Source organism: Ursus arctos, unplaced genomic scaffold (genome assembly GCF_023065955.2).
Source record: "Ursus arctos isolate Adak ecotype North America unplaced genomic scaffold, UrsArc2.0 scaffold_4, whole genome shotgun sequence".
Taxonomy (NCBI): Eukaryota; Metazoa; Chordata; class Mammalia; order Carnivora; family Ursidae; genus Ursus; species Ursus arctos.
In genome coordinates this window covers 64,475,749-64,496,763 of record NW_026623056.1, presented here as the reverse complement: position 1 = coordinate 64,496,763, position 21,015 = coordinate 64,475,749, and the positions used below count along the sequence as shown (strand labels likewise).

Sequence of the window (21,015 nt, the reverse complement as noted above, 5' to 3'; positions counted from 1 at the left end):
CCAGACCACTTCACCTGCAATGTGCCAGGAATGGTACTAGGCACTTGGGTCATGGCATGGTTCCATCTTGAGATGACTGTAAGGTAGTGACCAGTGGAACAGGAAAGTAAGCATATTGCAGGCTGAGATAAAAGAGGAAAATACAATTTCTAGGGATCGTGATGGGCTGCAGCATACTGATCTATAGTCAGCCACTCAAAGATAACATCACCTAAACTCTCAATCCCATCTGCATGGTCATAGACTTGACCTTAACTTTGCAATTACCAGTAACTGTATCTCGCAAAATTTCAACCTCTACTGTCTCACCCTTCAGAATTAAGCCAAGTCTTCAAACCTTGGATCCTTCAATCCTTCAATCCTAAATTGATTCCTTGCTTTTCTCTTCATCTCCATTACTACCACCTGCTTCACTGGCATCATCTTCTGCCTGGAATACTGCAGGAGCTTCCTAATTGGTCTCCCCCAGTCATTCCACAACTCATTCGCTATGCATACAGTATTCAAGTATCACATGAGTCATAAAGTATAAATCAGATTATGCCACCTCCACTATTGCCCCAAAACCTTCTGTGGTTCTCATTGCACTGAACATACAATCCAACATTATTAACCTGGTAACGGGACCCTGCATGATCCAGACCCCACCTATTTCCTTAGCTGTCTCCCTTACTCATATGCCATACCAACCATCTTTCATTTTCTCAAATATGCCCAAGTCCATCATTTTCTTATGGCCTTTTAAATGTACTGTTCTATCTACCTGAAATGCTTTTTCTTTTACTCTGTGTTTTGGTAACATCTTGTACTTCAGTTCTCAGTTTGACCCCAATTCTTCCTGGCATTTGTCACAATTTTTAACCATAACGTTATTTGTATATTAGTTGCTTATTTTCTGTCCTCATTCTTTCTCCCCATTGTATTGTAATTTCCATGAAGGCAGAAACCAGTTCTTTTTTTTTTTCACCACTGAATAGCTAGAACTAAGCAGAATGCCTAGAAAGAGTCATTTTTTTTTTTTAAGATTTTATTTATTTATTTGACAGAGATAGCCAGCGAGAGAGGGAACACAAGCAGGGGGAGTGGGAGAGGAAGAAGCAGGCTCATAGCGGAGGAGCCTGATGTGGGGCTCGATCCCATAACACCGGGATCACGCCCTGAGCCGAAGGCAGGCGCCCGACCGCTGTGCCACTCAGGCGCCCCTAGAAAGAGTCATTTTGGAAAGGAAAATAAAATCTTTTTTTTATAAACTGTATTTTGGTATTTTTCACATATTTATTTAATTTCCGGCTTTAAAAACAACATTTTTAATGTCCACTTTGGGTAACAAAGAAACAGAGAACGTTTACACCCCCAAAAACATTCAACAGAATTTTATTTTAACCTGACAAAAAAAGTTTAAATTGATAATTAATGACAGCTTAAGCTAATTTATATTGTATTAATTAAAATTAGGGACACCTGAGTGACTCAAGTCAGTTGCATGTCCAACCCTTGATCTCAGCTCAAGTCTTGATCCCAGGGTCATGAGTTCAAGCCCTGCAAGGGGCTCCACACCCAGTGTGGAGCTTACTTTAAAAAATAAATAAATAAAAATAAAAAATCTTAAAATTAATTATACTAAGAAGTTTTAGGTATGTTTTATTAAATAAATTTGTCACTTGTTTTAAAATACATACAAATGATTCTCAAGCTGGTCTGTGTATGCAGGAAAAACTTCTAGCATTTAAGTCAAAAGTAAATTAGGAGGATTAAAAGGAGGAGTGATATGATGATAAGATTAGAGAAGTAAGCAGAACTATTTTGTTATTTTAATATTTTTGACAAACAGTACTGTTGAAAGGAGGAGACACTGCCAAGAATTTCCCATAAATAACTAAATATTGAATTTATTTTCTGGAAGCCTTAAGGGGCTTTATATCTAAGCATCAACTAGTGTTGAAATAATCATCTTAGTATTTTTCAACACATATGAACACCATCTACTTTTTGAGAAAATAAAAGGAGTGGCTCATGAGACTGGTAATGGTATATGTAACCTCTAACCCCATAATTACTAGCCTGAATCTTGTCCAGGATGGTGTCTCTAGTAATATTCAGCAGAAGTAAGTTGTTTTGTAGCATCCAATCTGAAGAGCTAAACTTTTCCTATTAGTCTTTATGACGTAGATATATCCAATGCCTTTTTTGTCCACCTAAGATTGAATAATGATTGAATAGTGAATAGTTTTCCCCAGAGCATGTATAGGGACCTTAAAGTATCTAAAAGGATATCTACCCAACTTTCAACAGTAGTTAACTCTTGGTGATGAGATTACAAGAACATGTACAGTATTATCACAAGTAAAATTCAATTTTCTGAAGTTATATAAAAATGATCTCTGTAAGCTTATTAATCACCTTCATTAACCTGCGGTTGGTAGTAAAGGAAAAGAAATGCATAATGTGCCTCTACTCTTACGATCATTCCACAAATCTACTAAAGATTAATAGATAACAGTTACGTGAGAAAAAGGAAAAACATAAAAAGTTTGCTGGAGAAGTCAACTGAACATAGACCTTGAACAGTGTTTAACTAGTAGGGGTTTTAAGGCAGAATATAACCTGTTGGTTATTTGTGAATAAATAATACATTCTCTAACAGAGCCAACTCCCCTAACACCCACACTCAAATGGTCTGCAAACTTTGCCCTGTCTTCTACTAAAATGCCCATTGAAACTCAAAATTTCTCTTTATGCCTATCGTCACTGTTATCTCTCAGGGGTCCATCTCTTCATGGATTATGAAATACAGGTTTCTGCCTTCATAGTTCATACTAATACTCTTTGAAAAGACAAAACCAAAGAGAGAGAGAGAGAGAGAGAGAGAGAGAGAGAAAGAATTGTTATGTTCTTTCAAAAGAAAATGGCCACTATCTTCTCTTAATGTAATAACTAAAGGATGCTGCTTTTACTTTTCCCAACAAATAAAGAATTCCACACACACATGATATTCACTTGAAGGTATAATGTGTCTATACTTGATTTATGACACAATTTAAACCTAACATCTGGATGCAACGAGTGATCTGACGGGCCTGCTACTTCTGTAATCATGGAGATTACAGAACTTTTTCCCCTGATTTTCTGATTTTTATTTCTCAGTGACTTAATACGATAAAATAACTATAAACCCAATAACAAAAATCTAAAGATAATCATTAAAGGCAGGTATGGATTATTGTGTCTCCCTCCCCCAAATAAATATGTTTAAGTCTTAATCCCCAGTGGGATGGGATTTGGAGATGGGGACTTTAAGTGGTAATTTGGGTTGGATGTGTTCATGGGCATGGAGCCCCCAGGATGGGACTGGTGTCCTTACACTGGGATAAAAAGACCAGAGCCCTCTCTTTACCATGGGAGGAAACCAAGAAAAGAACTTTCACCAGAACCTGACCATGTTGGCACCCTGATCTCCAACTTCCCAGCCTCCAGAAATAAAGAAATGTTTGTTAAGCCATCAAGTACATGGTATTCTTTCTATAGCAGCACAAGCCGAGGAAGATAGACAACAACAAAAGAATATATTCGACTGATAGTAAAAACTCAAGAGTTTAGTAACCATAATCATGTCATAGAACTTAGCAATGCTGCCTCTTTACTTACATGAACAAATACATAAATTTAATCAGAAAAAATATGAATGTTATCCCAACTGTGAAAGTTATAAAACTGAATTTTTTCATTTGTCCCTGAAAGAAAAATGATTTGAATTCACACTATTGCATGTCCTGCATTAGTACTGAAGACTTTCAGGTAAAGCTAAATTTCTCATACCACTGATTTCCAAATTCAAGGTGGAATTTAATATATTCAACACATTTTTTACTTAACCAGAAATTAATTTAAGAAAATTTACTTACTGAAGCAGTGTACTTATATTTTAGTATATTAATGCACATATCTTAAAATTTTAAATGAAGTGAGTCCACTTCCCAATCAGAAACATCAAATCCCCTTTATACAAAAATTAATCTTGGTGTTTGATGAAACAAGATAAAGAGGGAAAAAGTAATGAAAATAATAGCACCAATGATTAAATTTATGATTTATAATTTATGATTTATAATTATGTGCCAGTCACTGTGTTACACACTTTATATGCATAATTTCATTTAATCATGAATCAATTTTGGAACAAAGAATCATTTCATTTTAGAATATAAGTGTACCAGGAAGTCGAAAGATTTTTAAATCATTAAACTAAATGACTAACATTCTTCCTTTGAGTACTGAAAACAAAAATAAGATATAAAAAAGGTTTTAGAATGTGGTAAAAGCACTTGAAAATGGCTAGTTAAAAAAATAAAGCAAATGAAGTAGAGGAAATAATATTTTTAAATATGCAATATAAAGCAAATTCCATTTCAAAGATAAAAAGTCTATCAGGAAACAATGTGTATGTGTGTGTGCATATAAACTGTATAAATAATTCTAGTGTCTGATCATAATAGAGGTCAGATTGATTATGTGTGTGCACACAATCAATCAATCGATCAATCAATATTTTAAAATATAATGGCATATGCTACTTCCACCTGCTCATCTGAACCATTTCACCTCTAGGAGTAATCCTTCCATCTTCCAAGGTCCAGATTTTAGGAATACATTCTATTGTCCCTAGGTAAACACATGGCTACTTAGCATCCATGGTTAGTGTACTTTGTAATTTTACCCAAAGGAGGAAAATTGGATAAATCAAATTCTAAATCACTTTGATGTGTATCATTTAATAACAATAAAAGATCATGCTATATTGAAAGTAGTAGGAAAATATTACCTCAAAATATAAACATTTACCCCAGAGTAATTACTATTAAAATGTACTCCAGTTAATAAAATCTGAGAATACTTAATCTTTGATTAATTGGACAAAATGTTTGTTTTGTTTTGTTTTTTTTCCAGGAAAGATAGTTCCCCGGTTTTGCTGCTAAGACAGCTAGCAGATGTCTGCCTAGTCTGAAGGGAATTTCTTTTCCTCAAGAGAAAACAGCTTAAATAGGAAACAAATAGCCATATGCTAACTGGGCACTGCTTAGCAGATGACGTAGAGGGCCATGTTCTACAATGGAAAGCATGAGGGTCAGGGTTCAGATTAATTTTCCTTAAAATTCAATGCAATTACCCAAGATCAAATTACTTATTAAATATAAGTTGTGTCTAAGAACTGTGCTATCAATTTGTGCCAGGCACAAAATGGAGTTCTAAATTTAGTAAGGGATAATGTTGGGTACAGGAGAATGGAGAATAGACCCATAAAATATTTTCCTAAACATTTAGTAGACTCTTGAATAGAGCTAATACAAGACAAACAAGAAAATACCACTTGTAAGACCATTTTAGAAAGCTTAGTTTGAAACTGAATTAGATAAAGAGTAAAGTTTTCATAAATCTTAGAAACAATGAGCAATATCTCCGAAATTTTCCAATTTAATGTCCCCATCAAGATATAGCATTCTTGGTTTGCAAAGAGAAATAAGAATTAAAAAATAAATTTAAAAAATACATCTGTGATTAAAAATTCTTTTCCTTTACAGAGATAAACTTCCAAAAATTCCAGGAAACTCTAGTAAGGACCATCATATATTTCTCAGCATTCCAATTTTTAGACTTTATAATTGTGTGAGATAACTTTGTCATTGCATTGAAACTGAGATTTCAAGAACAAGGAATGCAGCTTTTACTACATGGCAAGGATCAGCACCAAAAGGCTGGCCAGTGCTTTTCACTGGGTCTAACCTGGTTATAACTGGGATTTAAATGGAAATAAAAAATAAACAATCCTAAAAATAGCCAATAAATGCTATCCTTTTGGTGTACTTTTTCAATTTCAATAAATATTAAAGACACAAAAGACACAGTTATTATCATTTCTGCACAGAAACTAAGGTTTTCAATGACATTCAATGTCTTTTTTTTTTTTTTTTTTTTTTCCAGTGTTTGAGAGATTGACAATTGTTAGGAACCGGGAAATCCAGTTGTTGTTACAGCTGTAAAACTTGGTTTAAAGGCAAATAAAACACAGATAAATGTTTTTAAAAGCATTACCAACAACTGTGCTGTGAAATCTGTGTTGCCTCTAGACACTTTTGTTAATGCTTTTACTTTGGGCTACAGTGTCACTAGGAAATTAGATGCAATCTTTGTCTTCCTGTGTCTTTGGGAAGGATAAGAATAGTTCTTATTGAACTTCTGGTACCTAAACTCAGAAAATGTGAAAAAAAAAATGTAGTAATATTTTCCAGGACAAAATAAAACCAAACTAGAACCATACTTTACAGATTTAACCCACAGCAAATATGGCACATGTTTCCCTGGACCTCCACCCTCAACCCCCACCTCCCAACCAACACACACAATCTGGTTATTCATGTAACACCCAAAAGGCAACTTTCCATTTTAGGACACAAACATATTTTAAAATGGTGAATTAACAGTAACCATTGCCTAAAATAAATACCTGAAATACAGGTTAACTATATCACTACATTTCTATTTGTAGTGCATTAAAGCCTGAATTTACTAAATAATTTTTTAAACACACAAAACCCATTTTAACTCCAGAGCACTGAATTTTTCCCATATAACTTAGGTTACAAAATAATATGATTTATCCAAATAAAAACACACTGTTTATTGTAATCTAACAAGTATAAAAACTGTTGAAAACAAACACTACTCAAACTTTTCTCAGGGTTTAGAATAATTATTATCATCACTAATAAAAAATCTTTATTATCAAACTATCCTTATGAATATCAAAATATGTGTGATAAATATACAATATACATTCTGCCTTTCTACATATATGAATTGTTAATGACTATGATCTTAAAGTATTGTTTCAAGTACCTTAGCTGAATTTTATTCAGCAAATTATAATATTCCCTTTTCTCCGGAGCTTGAAACGTTTTGGAGACATAATGAGAAATATCACACTATAATTTGAGATTTATGCATTCAGGGACTATGTATTAGAATATTTACTGATAAAAGTTATATAATGATCTTATGTCTGGCTTCAGTTCCTTGAAGGTGTATTTGTTGACTAAGACTGGAAAAGCTTTTCCCATAATGGACTCACAAGGTAATGGAATGTCTTGCTTAGAAAAAGAATTTAACTGGAAACTAATAATGTCTTTTAAAATAGCTACACAAAAGCCAGATCAGAAAAACACAGCTCTCTAAATCCCAGTGCATTAAGGGTATCTTGATCATCTAAAGTAAAACTAAAGGTGTTTTGAAAGGTGAGATCTAGAGGGTAAGCATTTAGATGTTCTATTCAAGTCTATAACCTTTTCTAAAAATTCTGGCAATGATCAGAATGCAAGTAGAGTAAGAAATAACACAGAAACACAATATGATCTCAGATATATATTTCTATTGGTACACATTTCATTTATAAGGAATTATAATTTCAGAGAATAAACAATTACTCTGTTTTTCCTTTGGATCTGCAATTTCTTATCTACCAAAAATAAGAGTTGGCCTAGGTCACCTACATCATTTTTCTTGATTCTTTATGTTTGTTTTCAAATGTTAATTTTATCTCCATAGGAAATCAGTATCTTAAATATAAACGGGTCAAAAGGTAGAAAGGTATTAATATCATACCCTGAAAGAAGACTGCACCAAAATATATATATTCTTCAATAAAAACATTTAAGCTTCTTTTGCCTGCACCACATCTAAATTTGGAGACAGAGAGAGAGAGAGAGAGAGAGAGAGAAAGAAAGAAAGAAAGAAAGAAAGAAAGAAAGAAAGAAAGAAAGAAAAAGAAAGAAAGAAAGAAAGAAAGAAAGAGAGAAAGAAAGATAGATAGATGAAGGGAGGGAGGGAGAAAGGAAGGAAGGGAGAAAGGGAGAGAGGGAGGGAGAGAAAAGTAGCCTGCTGCTGTGATTACAGCTTTTATACATCTCACTTATGTAGTTCTAAGATTTTCACTGAGAATCAAGGCAATAAGAGGAAGTACAATAAGTTTGTGATCAATTAAATGTGAAGAGAAATATAAATTTGAGTTTCAAGTAGATGTTTTAAAAAGGTGAGTGGCTAGTTCTGGCATAGTTTTAAATGGTTACTTTCATTTTTTATCTAAGTTTTATGCTCACGTTAGACATCTTTGGCATTCTCTCTTACCCTAAGTACTACATGGTCTATGAGGGCAATCAACTCATCTAGATTCTTGGGGACTGATTCCACACTAGTAACCTCATCAAGTTGGAAAATCTTTTTCTAAATTCCTCTCTATGTCTATAATTGCATAACTGTGGATCTATATATTCAGTTCTAGTTGAATATTAGAGATGATGTTAGAGATTGTGAAGCTGATTATATCGTTAAAATTTTGAACATAAATTGTATCAAAATACCAATCGTCTTGGAAAACGTTATATATCCATATATACATAGTTATGTACGCAGTTTCATCCGTAATTTTACGTAAAGTGTATTAGACATCTAAATTTCATTTGTCTTTCCAACCAATCCCTATGCAAGTCTCAACTGTACCTATGAAACACAGAACGATTCTTGCAAGGAAATGAAACTTTCTGGCTACCCTCTGTGGATGTTTACTGAAAATAAGAGAAGCCCAATTTGTATTCAAATACATTACACACCCAATAATTTAATCATTAGTCAACAGATCCTTCTTGAGGTGATTGCAAATGAGCTGCATTTGGTATTTGTGTAAATAAACTAAACCATCAACTACCCGAGCATTACATAGACAGGTTTCCCTCCCAGAGTGCCCCACCGCAGCCAAGATTTAAAGTATGCGGCACATACATTTATTTCATCTATAAAATTATAGCTTTACCAAAAGTACAATATATTTCTAAGAATTAGAAACAGTTTAAACCCATATCTTATACTACCAGTTGAAAGTATTTCTCCAAATGAAGACAAATGAAAAATACCCCATGCTATTCTTTTCACAGAAACATACTTGTCTTCAATATATTTGAAAGCAACAAAGAAGGATAAGTCAATTCAATAAATCAATTTCAATGAAAATGTTCAAGAGGAAACAGCTCCAAATCCAAAGTAAAATGGTTCAACAACCATGTGCAAATCCCAAATTAGCTTGAATAACTAGGTATGATGAGAAATATTTAAAAAAAAAGAAAAACGAATAGATAGAGGATTGTATTCATACAAAACGCTAGGCATTTTCTCAAGTAAAGCCTGGGATACAGGTTTGACTTTTTATTACCGTTCTCCAGGCAAATGATCCCACTGTCCCATTCCCGCTGTCAAAAGCTGAAAGCCCATTTTACTTACTAGCCACCTCCAGCGATGCATTATGGCTCACAGCCTCTCCGAGGTAATTCCTTGCTACACAGACGTAGACCCCTTCATCAGGCCTGCTTTTTCGTCCATGAACTATGCGTAAGAAAAATAAAGATCCACTTGGCAGCAACATTCGGTGTGAGCGAGGGTCATCTTTGTCTGTCTCCACTCTCTCCCCCCCTTTGTACCATTCGATAGTGGGTGTGGGGCGGCCTTCAGCTTTACAGTTCAAAGTTGCAGGTTCTCCTTTTGACACAATTAGGTCGGAAGGGTGTTCAACAATGCGAGGTGGAAAATCTTCCTGACGAAGACGGGAGCCTGCAAAAGGATGGACGAAATAGCTTCATATTATCACATGGAAAACAATTAAAAGTCTTACTTCAAAAGCCTAGGTGTAAGCACTACTATGTAAACAGGGCATAATACTGACCCTGTATGTCCTCCCAGCCCGACTTACTAATGAATCCTACTGGTGTCCACCTCAACCACACCTTCCAATTCTTGAATCCTTTTGACCCTCCACTAAGAAAGTGCTCTTACTTAAACTTTGACTGTACAAATCCTGTCTGCTCTTCAAATCCCTTGTCCACAAAGCCTTTCAGAAGCCATCACCCTGTCTGTATTCACCACATATTTGCCTGTTTTTGCAGAGGAATGTGTGAGAGAATTGTAGAGAGTTACAACTAATAGTATGGCTTTTTAGAATCCCTTTGTAACTAACATCAGTTAACACTTTAAAAAAAACCTAGTCTGTAGACCAATGAACAGCATATTCAAATATATGATGAAACTACTCTTTATATATATTTGAGTAGTCCTAAAAAAAGTGTGTGTATGTACTTTCCCAGAATTTGAATGAATAAATTAATTTCATTAGTTGCCAATAATTATATGTTAATATTTAATATGCTTCAAAGATGAAATGTTATATAATTAAGTTTAAATAATTAAATATAATATAAGATGAAAAAGGATATTGGGTAAGGGACTGCATTCTGTATTACATAATAAGTAGGTCTTGAGTGTGTGTGTCATTTAAATATGTCCTGTGCCTGTACCTTATTTTTTTCAATGTGATCATAACTTCTAAAACAGGGATCAAGATTCGTATTTTTTTAAATATTTCTACCACACTGCTGCTGTGGGTAAATTTAACATGTAAATTTCTTAAAGATTTCTCAAATGCTACAGCCCAAGGCTTAATTTAGTTTAGCCCCAAACCTTGTTCTTATCTAGCCATGCAACCTCAATGAATAATGCAAAGTAGAAACCAGACTTCCTTGACCCCTCCCTCTCTTTCCCCTCCTCCTCCCCGATATTTCTCAAATCAATCTACTCATCTCCACCTCTACAGCCAACTACCGACCCAGGTCAAACTCCTATCAATTCCCACCGGGATTTAGGAAAGCTCTTAAATCACTTCACTTCAGTATAGCCAGATGAAGGCTTTGAAATGCAAATACAATCTGGGTTCCCCCCTACTTCAGCGGCTCTTAAAATAAACTCATTGCTCTTAAGATAAAGTCCTTAACAAGATCTACAAGAGTGCACTCATTTCCCCCTCTAGCTCTCCAGACTCTCTTCCTGTTCCACTTCTTTTTCTGCTTTCTTCACCTCACCTTGTGCTTGTTCACATATACAATATGCTTCCTCCTGCCACAGGCCTACAACTGCCATAGAGGCTGTGCTCGAAATGATCTTACCCTAGCCAATATCCACTTTCCTTTCAAATCTCTGCCCTCCCTGATCTTTCAAAAAAAGTTAAATGCTCCTTTCATAAACCTAAATGGCACTGCATACCTACATTTGGTAAGAATGATCAGAATTATAATTTAATTTTTTTGTTTGATGCTTGGGAATCCTGTCTTTCCCATTCCATTGCAAGATCTATGGGTCTGATTTTGTTCATGGTTGCTTCTCTTATGACTGGCAGAGCGCTGAGCACACTATAGGTGCTCAATAAATATGTGCTGAATAAATGAAAAAATGAATGAAGTCCTAAATGGGGAAGACCTATTTGAGTAGAATGATCTGAAGCTTAATAATCATATATTCTATAAAGAGACATTAAAAGATTTTATTGTTTAAATGATAACCAATGTGCATTCTCTTCAACCTTTCCTAGACGGTAAGCTCTGCATGGACTGATTTATATATCTTTAATTTGTAACTACTATAATCAATGTTTTTTCTTAATGAATGCAATGAACAGATGAATGATGAAACTTAAAGAGCATTAGCTTATATCAACCATGAAGTAACAAAAACTGTCATCTGAAATGTTGAGTAATAGTTTTATAATCTGAAATACTGAGAAACAGCTTTAGTTCAATGCATGGTATACAACATACTATAAATTCTTTAAATGAAACCAGCCTCTAAAGGAGGAAGAAATAAACCATCAACATCGGGAAAAAATAACTTGGAAACTCATACTTTCTCACAAAGGCTATACTGAAGTCAAATGAAATTTAAATTAGATTTTGGATTACTCAATTGCAAATGCTATACAATTAAAAAAAAAAAAACCCACATTATATACGACCGGCCTTGACTTTGGCTGTAATTATGAAAGGTGGATGTTAATAAGGATCAACTACTGAGGTAATAGATATTTAATTAAAGCACACATTATTTTAAATTCTGAACATCCATTTTAGTTAGGAAATACGGAAGCATAGTTTGCTATGAGAAAACAAAGAAAGGACCGTTAAGACTGCCTGAACAAGGGAGGGTAGGCATACTGAGACATAAACTTGAAGATGAGTCTTGAAAAATAAGTCAAGAATAAAAGAAAGGAGTTGACTTCATCCAGAGGCACAGCTACAAAAGAATATGGTACACTTGTGGGACCTGCGGGGAGTTAGTGCGGCCTGAGTAAAAGGTGCATGTCAGGGATTAGCAAGTATGTGTCTGAACAAGTAGTCAGAAGCAATAATGTGACGGGCTTTGTACATCAAGTCAAAGTTCTAGAACTTACCTGAAGGCAACAGAACACTTAAATATTTTACGCAAGGCATGGGCACAGTCATGCTTGGTTTAAAGAGCTCACCACTGGTAGTATGACACTGGAGTATAAAGCAGGCTAAATTAGGAGTAATTGGTCAGGAAACTTTTGTACTCTTCAAGCAATAAATTCTGAAAACTTGGGACTTTGACAGAAGAGAAAATAGGGGAAAGAATCTAAAGATATTTAGTTATAAAACCAACAGGATCTGGTCACTGGCAATATGGGGTAAACAAGAAATGGAAAATGCACAGGATGGAGGAGAAGAACAAGGCAGAAGATTCCAAGTCTGTGATCTGACCAAAGGGTGAATGGCAGTCCCAGTGAAGGTGGAGAATCAAAGAGTGAAATTTGGTGAGAGGAAGGACAGAGGAGATGAGTGATTCAGTCTGAGACATGGAGGGCTTGAGGTACTTCTTGAATATCCAAGTGGAGAGGACAAGTTGCCAACTGAATATCCAAGTGTGACCTCAGAAAAAAATCTCAGCTGGAGCCATAGATGAGAAGCAAGCTGGAGACTGAAACCACGGGGAATAAAACTGTTGAGGGAGAGTGTATAGAGGAAATAACGGCCAATCACAGAACCTGGAGATGACCCGGCCTCCACTAAAGTACAGTGGAGCTCAAGACTGTCTCCATCCCTAACCTGCAAGCCCATGTAGCTGGACCCCAGCTAGCTTGACTTTTGGGAACGGAAAACTCAGGCCTAAGCTTTCCCCAGAATGTTTGTACAGCAGTATTCAGTAAATGAGTTTCAGCAATAAAAATGGTGTCTGTATTACTAAAGGCTAAATTGTCCTGCTCCGTGGAATACTCTTCTCAGATTGTTAACATATATTGCTAGAAAAAAAAAAAAAAAAAAAGAGCTGCCGTTCTCAGGGTCTTTTGTCTTGTTGAAGCACACTACGATGCACCAGAAGAAAGGTATTCTATGCAACATTTCTCAAACTTATTTGGTTACTGAACTCTTCAGTTTTCTTTTTCCAGGATATCCCACTGAACTTTGCTTCTGAAGAACACATTTCCAGAGAAAATATACTGTAAGCCTGTAATAATCTGAAGAAAATGAATAGGGTTGGCTAAAAAAAAAAAAAAAAAGAGTTATTTGTATGTAGAGCCCATACCTTTGAAAATCATAACAAAAAGACATAGAAATCTCACATTCCTCATAATGTATAACTTTCAGAAAAGGTACTTTCCAATTCCCGAGTGATCTTTATAATGAGTAATTGGCTAACCTCCACAATAAAAATTATAAATGGCAATCACCATCTCCAGGAAAACTATAATAAATTATTCTTTATTATCAAGTCTAAGCAGGAAGGAAAGGAATAAAAGAGAAAACAACTAACATTAATTATCCATCATTTCCTTCATCACAGCAACATCTTTATGAGGTGGGGGTGCTGTTATAGCTGGTGTCCATATGGGAGAAGTGAGACGCTCAGCTGTCAGTCAGCTGGAAGGTGGCAGAGCTGGGATTCAGCCCGAGTCAAACTCAAGACCCTTGCTCTTCCCAACTATTCCATAAACACTGCTAGGAGTAATTTGTTAAAATCCACAGCGAAACATACTTTGTCTGTCCTTGTTTCCAAACCGGAAGTGTTCATTTTGATTGCTTAGTTTTAAAATGTGGATGATAAAAACAAGAAGCAGCCCCATCTGGGGCATCTCTTGTTCCTGGCCCACACATACAGAGAGTACCTGACTGTAAACCGCATGATGTCACATTCCCACTACTCAGTGAAGAATTTGACAATGAACAAATGGAGGTACGAAGTTTTTCTTATACTGTGTCATCTTCTCTAATTATGAGCTTGAATTTTTGAGTAAATAGCTTATATTGTCAGTTTTTAATACTGAGAACCTCAATTCCTACGCAACCGTTTACACAGTTAAAATTCAGGATCGCTGGGGTACCTGGTTGGTTCAGTCGATGGAACATGACACTCCTGATCTCAGGGTTGTGAGTTCCAGCCCCATGTTGGGTGTAGAGATTACTTAAAAATTTTTTAAAAAATTAAAAAATCTTCTTAAAAAATTCAGTATCACTGGTTCCCCAATTTTTTTCACCAACATACTTTGAGGGAAAATTCTCTCATCTTCTATCAGTAATTGTTGACTCACTTTCTCAAATGGAAACTTTGAGAGAGTTATGCCAAGATCATATAGAGAAAAGCATATAATAGCTCTCAGAAGAGTATAGATTACATATAGTCTTCCTCCCTAGAGCAGATGGTGTTCACCTCCACTGGGTCACAAAGGCTCTCTCTCTAATATTCCTGACTCATTCATAAAAAGCCTTCTCTCTTCCACCATAAATTCTGAGTTTCTGTAAGCCACCTGACAATCACCATTCTAGTTATGCTAATTTGTTTTTATTTACTTATTTTTATGTTATAAGGTATAAGGTTTCTATTACACTTGGTAAGACCAACTTCCTGGTTTTAACCAAACTCTGCACAGGAAACAGAAAAGTAACAAAGAAGAGAGGGTCAAAGAAGAAAGGGATGGTCAGAGTGAGGCTTTGACAAGGAACAAGGATGATAACGTCAGCTGCCCTCAGCAAGAATCCTGGTAGAACCTTGCGAAGAGAACACAGTTGACTTTAGGCATGGTCAACATCAGAAAAAAGGGCAGGGCAGAATTCCTTCAACAACTGGCCGGTTGGAAGATAAAATATAAACATGAGTGACTGAAATATCTAAATATTTACACAACCGCAGCTGGAAAAAGATATACACGTAAGTGCTAAGTATTTCAAGAAAATATATCAAAGTCACATGAGATTTATGATGAGGAAACCAAACTCCTAGTTGGCTGCAAACTGTTCCCCCCTTTAAAATATCACTTCTATAGGCACACAAGCAAGTAACCATTTAAGAGACGGATCTTGGTAATATTCTACTGGGGTACAAAACACACACATATATAACTTTTTTATTTTTCATATATATGATTTTACTCTTTTTTTTGTCTTGCACAGCAGTAACATTTGTCTCGGGGTTTTGTTTGTTTATGTTTTCAAGTCTTTTTCTTAGTAGATTGAGTGAAACAGTATTTATTTTATTAACAAAGTCTTATTTTGATCTGAATTTCTCTCTCATATTCTTTGGCAGGTTAAAATTAGAAAACATTAAATGATTAAAATATCCATTTGTCTCATATATCATATGAAAACATCTTGCAGCACAGAAATGCTTGTAAAATTACTAAAAGCACAAGAGTAACAAGTTCAGGGAGTAGTTGACAGATGCATAATGAATATGAATAGAAAATTAGTGACATCTGTCCTAGGTGGGGGTTGGGGGAGGTTTATATCTGCCTCGACAACAAACCTATATTTGTAAAAGAACACCTATATTCTTAAAAGAGCCTTGCCTCTTAACCTTTTTATTTAAGCTCCATTTACATTTTAAGGAGCATACGGCCTCCAATTATTAACATAAATCCAACCAGGGGCGCCAATCCAGTAATTTTCCTGTCAGAATTTCATCCTACAAGGAGATATTTGTTAAAAATAAGAAGACAGCATCCATTAATTACTCACTGTGTAGAAAGTAGACTGAAATACCCTCTACTGAATCACACACATTTCCCAAATACTCACACATTATTGGAATAAGTATAAAAACAGACCGTACCATGGAAAAAACACATAGCTTCACCTGAAATTACACAGAGTATAGGAATACAAGGGAAACAGCACATTTTAAAACAACTACCTGATTAAGGAATCATGTCATTTTCTTTAGGTACTTTGTTTCATCCTAATTTCCTGTGATTATAATTCCCCCTAAAGATGGCATGGGGGTTCTAGCCAAAATTCAGAATAATCCCCCAAATTAGTTGAGGGTAATTGATAGTATCTGTTATGATCTGAAATGATTATCAAAATTGTCCAAATAGAATTCTAGAAGTGAATCCCTGGTGTTTTTGTAATATTCCTGTAGAATCTAATATCATATGGCTGTGTCCCAAAAGATATGAGAAAGACTGACAGTAGAATAAGTTAAATTTTAAAAACAATATTGCTTGCTTCCCCCCCCCCATTTTTAATAATATGGAGTCTAAGTAGAATAGACTTTTCTGTCATGGTACCCAAATATTACAGAAGGTACTAGGCATTAGCTCCAGGAATTGCCTCAGCGGACTCAAATCAGGCAGGATTTCACTCGGAGCTGTAACTAAAGAGGTTGTAGGGTTGAAGTTGGTTAGCTGAGTTCATGCTTCCTATTTGCCCTTGAAGTAAAATTTCCAATCAATGTACGAGTAGAAGAATTCTACCTTCTGTAAAATTTCAAACAAAAATATTTGCATATCTTAAAGTCCAAATTTTCTCACTCTCCTTTTCATTGGTTTACCTCTATATCGAACATATACTGTATTAAGAACTGTGCTAAGCATTAGCAACACAAAAGTAGTATGAAATAAAATCCTTGAACTTAACTGCCTTAAGTTCCCCAAGTGAAATAGCATAGGTGAGGGGAAAAGACAAAAAACACACACACACACACACAAAAACTAATGTAGCATTTGTGGGGAAAGTTTATTTAGTCTAGAGAATGGTTTCAGTGTGCCTATGTTCAAATCCAACCTCTGCTACTTGTTAGCTGTGTAAACTCAGGTGAAGTCCTTAACCTCTCTGAATGCTTGTTTCATCATCTGTAAAATGCATATAAAAATAATATCTATATTTTATAGGTTAACATAATCCCTGGTGCATAAAATATTACATTGACCCCTGATTGGAACCGCTGATGTAGTATTTGGAAGTTGGCATAAGCACCATTGTTTAATTTTACGATTTTTCTCTCCACCCTCTCCTGGAATTATATTAGGATCCCTACTAACCAGAAATCAGCTACTGTTTTTTCTAAATTTGTAAGAAAAGTTACAAACTAAGCAAGAATCTACTTTTAGTTGAGAATTCAACCCAAAATTATTTTTCATTTACACAGTTCTTAGCAGGATCTGGCACAACTCCAGCAAAACATCTATCAAAAGAGAAGAAAAACAAAATAAAACAAAGCTAGAGCACTTAGCCCACCCAACTTATTGTTTTACTAAGAATCATCAGAGGGTGAGTCTCTCCAAAGCCATCTATAATAAAGCATCTTTGTTCCTTGTGGAAAATAATCCATACATATCCATTGATTAAATTTATTACTTTCAAAATTTGAAAGACACACTAATGCATTTTACATATTACTACATGTATAGTCATATTATCTTTCTTTTCCTTTTCCTTACAAATATAAAAACCCTATGTGTTCATCCTATTGATCAAGTTTGTAATTGTGCACAATTACATTTCAAAACAACTTCCTATAGATACACTAAGGTATTAAAATTCACAAATACTCCTTTATTTCTTAATGCCTATCATAATGGACTCAAATATTTAGGCCTGAAGATACAATAACTTATTTCAGTTATTAGAACCATTTTTCACAGATGACCAAATTTGAATAGTATTTTGAACTGTGAAAAACAGTATTTGGGTGGCCCTATGAATGTTTTTTTTATTGCTGGGTAAAAATAGTTCATCCTAATATTAGATTTTCAACATATTAGGAGAAATTACATGAATTGCAATCAACATTAATCTACATCTCCCTTTTTTATATATACTATGGAAATTGCGCATGGTGATAAATTTGACCCAACTATGACCTCAACATAGAGAACACAAGCCGACGTCCTTATTGAAATTACAACTCAACAGTACTCCTCTAACTAAAACAAACAAACCAAAAAAACACAAAAACCTTGCTTACCAAACTTCCTCTGTCCTGAATTTAAATTTCCAAGGGAAAAAATTTTATCCTGAAATTAATCTTATTTTTGTGTTTAAGATCATGTTTTTAAGTCATAAGTTAAAAGTATGTAAAAATAAATAGGGATATGATACAATTTGTTAACCACATGAAGCTTTTTTTAATTATTATGTAAAGTAGAATTTACTAATTTTTTCTAAGACTTGCATTAGATTTTCATAGAATCTTCACATCATAGATATAATTTACTGAGTCAATAACCTAAAATCAATTAAAGTACTAAAAATAAGGCTTTTGACTTTACTTCTTAAATTAGGTAATCATACTTAAACTATATTTAGAGAACCCTTGAATCTAGGTGAGTTATTAATGCCTTTGAGATGGAGTATAGAATTGTAATTTTAAGGATAATTATCTAAAGACAATTACACTTTAGGAAAACAAAATACTTAAAATAGCCTTTTAAAGGATTACTAAGAAATCCCTGTAGGAATGCAGTCAACTTCACTTATTTTTAAACCTAGTCAGTACTTCTGACATGAACAAGAATTTCTAAGGAATCTTGTTTATATATTAGCATACTGTCATTTTTACCTCCCCTGTACTTACCCTGTTTCTCACTCACTGTATCTTGGATTTAGACCTTACAGACTCTAGCAGGCGCCCTAACGATGGATACAGAGATGCTGACTCTGTTACCTGACTTACAAAATATGGAGACGTGACATACAGGGTATTCCAAATAGTAACTTAAAATCTACTCAGTAGTCTTTATTTTCTAAAGGGGTAAGTAAATAATTCATCAGTGCAAAACAAAGCTATGTGTGTGGTTGATCTAATGGGAAGATCCACCATGCATGAAATATCAATATATACAACTTTTGATTTCAAAAGATAAGGAAAAAAACTTGTAACTCTAAAAGCATCCTTTTTTTTTTTTTTTCTGATTTGAGATTTGTTGCTTTCTCTCTTTTCTTCTGAAAGTAAGTTTGGCTTTTTTTTTCTTTTCTTTTTTTTTTTTTTTTCTTTTCTTTTTGGAATAGAGTTATAGTGTCACTTTTTCCTGAGATTTTAAATTTTTCTCTAATTGTGATCATATGATGTGTATTTGCATTTATCCTTTTGTATCATAATGCAACTTAAAAGGGAAATATAATACTTTTAGTCATTATTTTGATGGTGGTTTAATTTTAAAGGGAAAAAGCCATACAATCAGTTTTGCTTAGAAAGCACTTACAATATTGAAATACTTATGTTTAGTTATTAAATAGTTACACAATTACTGAAATACTTCTACATTTCCAGGGCCTACAATAGCACCTGACACTCAGCCGGTACTTGATAAACAGTTGCTGAATGAATGAACAGATAATGGAGAGAAAATGATGGGAGACCTCATGTGTATTTATAAACAGTGTGGATCACAGGATGGGCAAACATCCATGCCTGGAGGCGGTCAGCATGGCCCTGAGTTCAAGAGAAAGTACGAGCAATCCTTCTTTGTGCTTCTAGGGAGCAGACACCCACAGAGGAAAGGAGCTCTGAGAGCCAAGGCCTCCGGGAAGGCATTGGGAGATTCAAGACATTAGGTCCACTCAAAGTCAATTAATCCTAAGGCCACTGAAACCTTTAGAGAGTGTCATGTGTAGTGATTAACAGAGATGTAAGCTATCCAATTCCAGCAGAAGAAACACTGAGGGAAAGAGACAGAGGGAGAAAGAGAGCTAGAAAAAAAAGATCTAAAAAAAAAATCTTAATGTTGATATCTTAGGGACCATGGAAAAATAGACGGTTTTTGTTTCCTTCAACTTTCTCTAGTCTGGTGTTATTTTCATAATAAAATGTTTTTGTTTTACACGTGTGAAAGCCAACAAAATTTTTTGAAAAATATGGAGAAAATAAAATTCAGCTTTGGCGAGCTCTTTAGAACTCTTTACTCACTCAACTCACATTGCACCAGGTCTGTGCTAGATATAGGTGACACAGAGTGCAGACAAAATCATTAGTAGCTCTCGCTCTCTCTCCAGGTAGTAAAGATGCAAAGTTAATGTGAGTGATATAGAAGTAACACTGTGCACTTAAACAAGTACGTGTACTTACGCACCTCTGAGACAACATTAAACTATCTTTGTGGGCACACAAAAACACGAGGAAACTAACTGGAAAGAGTTGTATATGCACAATGGCAAGCAACAGAATGTGTGGAAGCAAACCTCTTTGACTAAAAACAAACTTTCCAGGAAAGTTGAAAACCTGTATGACATAAATGAAGAGAGGCCATACACTCTGAGCACCTGCTCCCTCATGCCTTGTGTGATCTCTACAAGTTCAAAGACTGGAAATAGATTTAAACCAAATAACGGGTATCAGTTGACTCTTCTCTTTCAAAAGCAAAAAGGCTTAATTATTTTATTTATCTTCCATACCATTACAACAGGGTAATTCCTGATCTATGCTCCCCCGGGAAAAATCATGTTATTTAAACCTTAAATGATTTTCACTTCACATTTGACAATTTGTAGCAATTCTTAATATTAAACTAAGCCCCAATTACATTATCAAAATATGCTTATACTTTCCCTAACTTGACTGTAATAACTGGTAGAATACCTCAATAAAATGGGTATTGCCCTAGCTTTCTGCTAGCACTGAAACAAGAACCGAGATAGGGAGCAATGAAGTTTAAGTTTGGTTTTTGTCTGGTTGATTTTTTATTAATTCAAGAATTATATTTATGGGGCACCTGGGTGGCTTAGTCAGTTAAGTGTCTGCCTTCAGTTCAGTCATGATCCCAGGGTCCTGGGATCTCGTCCCATGTAGGGTTCTCTGCTAAGTGGGGAGCCTGCTTCTCCCTCTCTCTCTGCCACTCTCCCACCGCAACCTCCCCCACCCCACCCC

The 21,015-nt window shown here is 35.0% G+C and overlaps 1 protein-coding gene across 1 annotated transcript in view; it reads right to left on the bottom strand.

Moving 5' to 3' along the window:
- The window catches only part of ROBO1 (roundabout guidance receptor 1), a 763,832-nt gene that overhangs the window by 312,990 nt on the left and 429,827 nt on the right, over window positions 1–21,015 (bottom strand). Inside the window, exon 3 of the mRNA XM_057306889.1 lies at window positions 9,322–9,648. Coding sequence (XP_057162872.1) covers window positions 9,322–9,648 — 327 coding nt within the window. The remainder of the gene's footprint in view (window positions 1–9,321; window positions 9,649–21,015) is intronic.